Raw genomic sequence first — 6,067 nt, forward strand, 5'->3', positions numbered from 1 at the left:
AAATGGATTCATTTCACTTATATGGGCTGAAATTGCCACCATAATCCTTGGCTCTTTAAATTTTTAATTTACAATATACTATAATAATATAATAACACAAAATTATGAAAAAGAACATCTATAGTTTGAAATAGTTACAAACATGATTCAGGAAAGTCATAGAAAATAAAACTTCTAACATGATTGTAAGTATGAATTATCTAATTTCCTAATAATAAAAGAATCAATATTTCTAAAAAAAATATTATTACTATACTACACAATTTACACCTAAAAGAAAATCATCAATAAAATTTACACTAACAAAAAATTGAAATAACCAACAGATTTTACTAACAACTTATGTTGGTTAGTATTTTGTTAACAAATAACAACATATTTCTAACTAACTTATAGTTTAAAACTTAACAACGAAATTCTAACAAATTACAATCAAAATCTTACTAACTAAGTATTTTGGTTGGTAAATACGGAGGAAAAAAATGACGCCAAATTTAGCAATATTTTATCAACGGATTACCGACTGAAATATTATTAACGCACACCTTTTGTTGGTAATATTACCAACAAAGTATATATCGGTTGGTAAATATGACAAAAATTATTTATATAATTTATTAACATATTACCAATGAATTACTAACCAAACATTTACCATCGACAAGATTGTGTTGCTAAATATACCAACCAAATATAAATATGTTGGTAAATTAGTAAAGAATGTAATTTGTTGGTAACTTGATAACCACTATCAAATTAGTTGGAAATTTTGCCGAATAATAAAGATTGTAGTTAGTAAATTACTAACATTATTAAAATAGTTGGTAATGTACCAACTAATCATTAATTCATTGATAAAATTTACCAACATATTAATTATTAGTTGGTAATATTGTATATGAATGTTTAGTTGAATAATAACTATTATCAACTGTGATACAATTTATTGGTAAATTATTAATTACTAATTTATATTTGAATACTTGATAATTTGCCAATTAAAGTTAATTTTTTTGATAAATCAACATCTAGTGTTGAGGCTTTCATATTCAGTTATTGTCTTTAGACATTTTAACTATTAAATTTTAGTCAAAGTTTGACTTTGGTCAATATTTTTTGTAAGCATGCTCAGATTAGAACTCTATCAGTGTCATTAGTTTCGAAAGGTCATTTTTTATCTAATAGGAAGGTTGGTCAAGTTATGAGGCTTTTGTTTTTTGTTTGTGTCATTAGGTGTTTTAAATCTTATGTTTTTATCAAAAATTGACTTTGATCAATATTATTGTCAACGTGCTCAAATGAGAATTACGTTAGCGTAATTAACTCTAAAGGTCATTTTATCTAATAGGATGATTGGTTCGGATTTTGAGGCTGTCATTTTTAGTGTGTGCCGATAGGTGTTTTAACTTATAAGTTTTAGTCAAAATTTAATTTCGATAATTATATTTGATAAACGTGCTCTTATAAAAAGTTTGCCAGTGTAGTTAGATTTGAAAGGTCATTTTTAATGTAATAAGATAGAGGGTTTGAGTTTTGAGACTTCCGTTTTCAATTTGTGTCATTCGGCATTTTAACTTTTAAGTTTTAGCCAAAATTTTACTTTAGTCAATATTTTTGGTAATCGTGCTCGAATTGAAATTTTGTCATCACGGTTAGTCATATAAGTTCATTTTTGGTCTCATAGGTTGGTTGATTTGGATCTTGAGACTTCTATTTTCAGTTTGTATCATTAAGCGTTGTAAGTTTTAACTTTTGAATAATTTTGAATTAGGTTAACTTTTTTGAGAAACATGCTCAAATTTTTGAATTTCGTTAGCGCGATTAGCTTTGGAAGATTATTTTTCGTCTAATAGGATGGTTGGTTTAGATTTTGAGGTTTTCATATTCAGTTTGTACCTTAGGCGTTTCAACTTTTGGCAAAAATTTAACTTTGCTTAACATATTTTGTGAACGTGCTTTGATGAGAATTTTGTCAGCGACATAAGTCTCGGAAGATTGTTTTTATATCTAATAGGATAGTTGGTTCGTGTTTTGATGCTTTCATTTTCAGTCTGTATTGCTAGACGTATTAACTTTTCAATTTTGGCCAAAAATTAGATTTGATCAATATTTTTTATAAACGTGATCAAATTAAATTTTTTGATATAATGATATGTGTTATATTGAGATTAGTTTAACTTATTATTATAGATTTTGCATTGTCTCATTCAAATATGATTTCTAAAATTGATATTAATATTTTTGAATTTATATTCGTGCTCTTAGATTTTTAAATGCAATAAATTAATAAATATTATATTATTAAATGATCATTTAGTTAAAAATAATTTGAACATATTGTCAATCAATTACTAATCTAACATTGAACTTGAATGATATATTACCAACAAACTAATAATCAATTAGTAAATTTAATAGAGAAATAAATAATCATACTAAATTATTTAAAATTTATTACCAACAAGGATTGTGGTGGAGTGATAAGTACTTTTCATCCTTAATCAAGATGTCTCGGGTTCGATTCTCATTGGGTACAGAGTTGCATTTGTTGTTAGGGGGAGCGCTTTGCTTTAGCCCCGAATGCCAGACAACCCGACGTGAATTCAAATTTAGTCGGGCTCCAATGAGCTCCAATGTGGGTGTCATACTAACGATATATTAACTAAATATAAGTTGGTGTTTACCAACGAAAATTTCAGGGTGATGTTTCAAAATTTTGTAACAAAATTTTTGGTGTTGACCAACTGATTTTTGATTGGTATGTTTACCAACAAATTAAATTCGATTGGTAATATTTACCGACAAGATTTTTAGCAACAAATTAATATAAGTGACATTTGGTTGGTAACTCAATTTATCAACCGATTTGATCAATTTACCAACGATTTATTTTGTTGGTAATTGAAATTCCTTTTCTAGTGTTACTAGTAGTATAATAAAACCATCACTCTATCATCAATAAAAATAAAATTACTTTCAAATAACTAAATGAAATATGATAATTTGAGACTGATGACAAAAACATAAAGACCAATATAAGTTAAAAAGTAAAATTTTGCTCTGTATTTTAAAAGAAACTTAATGTAATATATTATCACCCTCACATTGTTACCAAATAGTAAAGATGCGATACTACAACTTGTTATTTGAGTTACTCCCAATCTTCTTATATTTATAGATAAACTATTAAGTATAATTCATTTATTGAAGAATTACGAGGGTCAGCAATATTAACTAAAAGATTTTTTAGCACATAATCGGTGTAAAATCTGTTAGGCTAGCACTGAGCGTTAGATGTTGAACGTTAAACATGCTTACGACGTATAATCGGACACTTAGGGTCGTTTGGTGTGACGGATATAAATAAATAGTGATGAGATAAAACAGTAATGAGATAAAAATATTGTATCTTGTTTGGTTGCCTTGTTTGGGGATAACTTATCCACCATTTGTATCATAATGATGGGATAAGTTATTCCATATACATTGCGAGATAGATAAAAATTTTGGGATAATTTATTTCCAATCAAAAGACCCCTTAAGACATAAGTCTTATTGAACTAAGCTCCACAGAGTTTTGAGGCGTTTTGCTAGAGTCTTATTTGAAACGAGTCCCAATAAAGTACTGATCAGGACCGCTACCACTCAATCAATCAACATTGTAGCTAAACCAAACACCTAACATTCAAACATCATGACTTCACGAGATACTTTTGAACATTTCTCAATCTTCACATATTGGGCTTTAATATGTAGAAAGTTGGGATAAATATGTTATTTCGCTTTCTCAACGGTCAACCCGGATGCCCTTTAGCAGACCCGTCCAAAAACCCTAGAAACCTTGAAGCGTATAAATACATCCAATTGGGTTAAATAGGGTTCCTCCTTCCTTCTTCTCTCACTTGCATTTCGCTTCTATCACTGCAGAACACAATGTCGCAAGAATCACTGGTCCTCCGCGGCACAATGAAGGCCCATACAGATTGGGTGACAGCCATTGCCACTCCGATTGATAACTCCGACATGATTGTCACATCGTCTCGTGACAAATCCATCATTGTTTGGTCACTTACAAAAGAGGGCTCACAGTACGGTGTCCCCCGTCGCCGTCTCACCGGACACGGCCATTTCGTCCAAGATGTTGTGTTATCATCAGACGGTATGTTTGCACTTTCCGGATCTTGGGACGGTGAACTCCGTTTATGGGATCTTCAAGCTGGAACCACTGCCCGGCGTTTCGTTGGACACACGAAGGATGTTTTATCCGTTGCATTTTCAGTTGATAACCGTCAGATTGTTTCTGCATCTCGTGACAAATCGATTAAGCTATGGAACACTTTGGGTGAGTGTAAGTACACGATTCAGGATCAAGATTCACATTCTGATTGGGTGTCTTGTGTTCGTTTTAGCCCAAATAATCTTCAACCAACTATTGTTTCTGGATCATGGGATCGGACTGTGAAAATCTGGAACCTTTCTAACTGTAAGCTTCGCGCTACTCTTGCTGGGCACACTGGTTATGTGAATACTGCTGCAGTATCTCCAGATGGTTCTTTGTGTGCTAGTGGAGGAAAGGATGGAGTGATTTTGTTGTGGGATTTGGCTGAAGGGAAGAAATTGTACTCCCTTGATTCTGGTTCTATTATTCATGCTCTTTGTTTTAGCCCCAATAGGTACTGGTTATGTGCTGCAACTGAGTCTAGTATTAAAATTTGGGATTTGGAGAGTAAGAGTATTGTTGTTGATCTTCGTGTTGATCTCAAGCAAGAGACTGAAATGTCTGGCAATGCAACTTCTACTTCTGGCAATAGCAAAACGAAGGTGAGTTTGATTTTTCCTCTTCCTTCTTTTCTTTTCCTAATTCATGTATGCTCCTTGTTTGCTTAAAAATGCTACATTTGGTTTATTGTTTTATGTTATGTGTAATATGAAGATGATTGTTTGAATGTTTTATTGTGGATATTAGTTCATTTGTACTTTATTGATAATGATATCAGTGGAGTAGTTCATAATCTTATCAGTAAAATAACATAGTTAGTAACTCTTAGCAGGGGTTAGCTTCTCGAGCTTTTCTTGTACTTGTTCTCTAGACTTAATGGTATAATATACTTGGTTCTGTAGGAAGTTATGGTAGTAAAACAGATAGTATTAAAGTTTCTTAGAACTAGTATTTATCACCCGACCAATTTGTCAGTTTATGCTCTTATGAATTCTTTTCCATCCTCTTTTTGCAGTTTTTAGCATTCTTTTCTTACTGGTTCAGTCATTTGTTAGTACACAAATGAGAATCTTTAATATTTAGAAGGGTTGCTACTCTTCTTACTTGCAAGTTTATAACTTTACATTTCTATGGTTGTTTTAACCTGATTTTTGTAATGATGCTGTGTGCCTGGAGTTCTCAGTTCAATTGTTGTCAATGCTGAAATACCTTGTGTGTAGCTAAACTCATTTAATCACCACTTGACAGGTTATATACTGCACCAGTTTGAGTTGGAGTGCTGATGGGAGCACACTTTTCAGTGGATACACAGATGGTCTGATTAGAGTGTGGGGTATTGGCCGCTACTAGGATTAACATATAGCACCATTTGGCATGACTTCCATTTAGATGAAATCTAAATGATTGGAAGAAGTACGCCGGTTTCTCTTTGTTTTCACAGTTTTGGATTTTATTTAAGCACTTGTGTTTGGATGTAGATGATCCATCCAACAAGTGGTTTTTGCCTAGTCCTTGGTAACTTTGTGTTTCCTTTTATGTTTTTTCTACCTTGCAGATATTTAGTTTGTTTATGAGAAGTCTTCAACTATATCTATACTCCTTTTTATCCTCCTTTTTCTTGGTGTTTGGGCAAAATATTTTACTGCAATTATTTATCAGGTCATTTTGCTAGGGCGAATAGCTCGTTGTCCCCTTCGTTTTATAGTGTCGTTGAAGAACTGGTAATCGTATTTTGTGTCTAATTGTCACTTGAAATTTGACATATGATATCTCTACTGGGAGTTCTTGTAGCTTACACTGAAATGTAACTTTCTATAACCTCAAGATTTGAGGATGCTCTCTATTTGT

The 6,067-nt window shown here is 31.8% G+C and overlaps 1 protein-coding gene across 1 annotated transcript; it reads left to right on the plus strand.

Moving 5' to 3' along the window:
- The first annotated feature begins 3,777 nt into the window (after positions 1-3,777).
- Positions 3,778-5,835, plus strand: LOC107007696 (guanine nucleotide-binding protein subunit beta-like protein). The gene is made up of 2 exons (XM_015206414.2): positions 3,778-4,821; positions 5,468-5,835. Exons 1-2 carry the CDS (start codon positions 3,934-3,936, stop codon positions 5,567-5,569), a joined length of 990 nt encoding a protein of 329 aa, XP_015061900.1. The 5' UTR covers positions 3,778-3,933; the 3' UTR covers positions 5,570-5,835.
- Positions 5,836-6,067: the final 232 nt, after the last annotated feature.

Source organism: Solanum pennellii, chromosome 12 (genome assembly GCF_001406875.1).
Source record: "Solanum pennellii chromosome 12, SPENNV200".
NCBI lineage: Eukaryota > Viridiplantae > Streptophyta > Magnoliopsida > Solanales > Solanaceae > Solanum > Solanum pennellii.

What these genes read in the sequence shown, in the direction of transcription:
- LOC107007696 (XM_015206414.2), top strand. Translation starts at nt 3,934, where the DNA reads ATGTCGCAAGAATCACTGGTCCTCCGCGGCACAATGAAGGCCCATACA. An exon ending in CTGGCAATAGCAAAACGAAG is followed by an intron (nt 4,822 to 5,467) that starts GTGAGTTTGATT and finishes ACCACTTGACAG; the next exon opens with GTTATATACTGCACCAGTTT.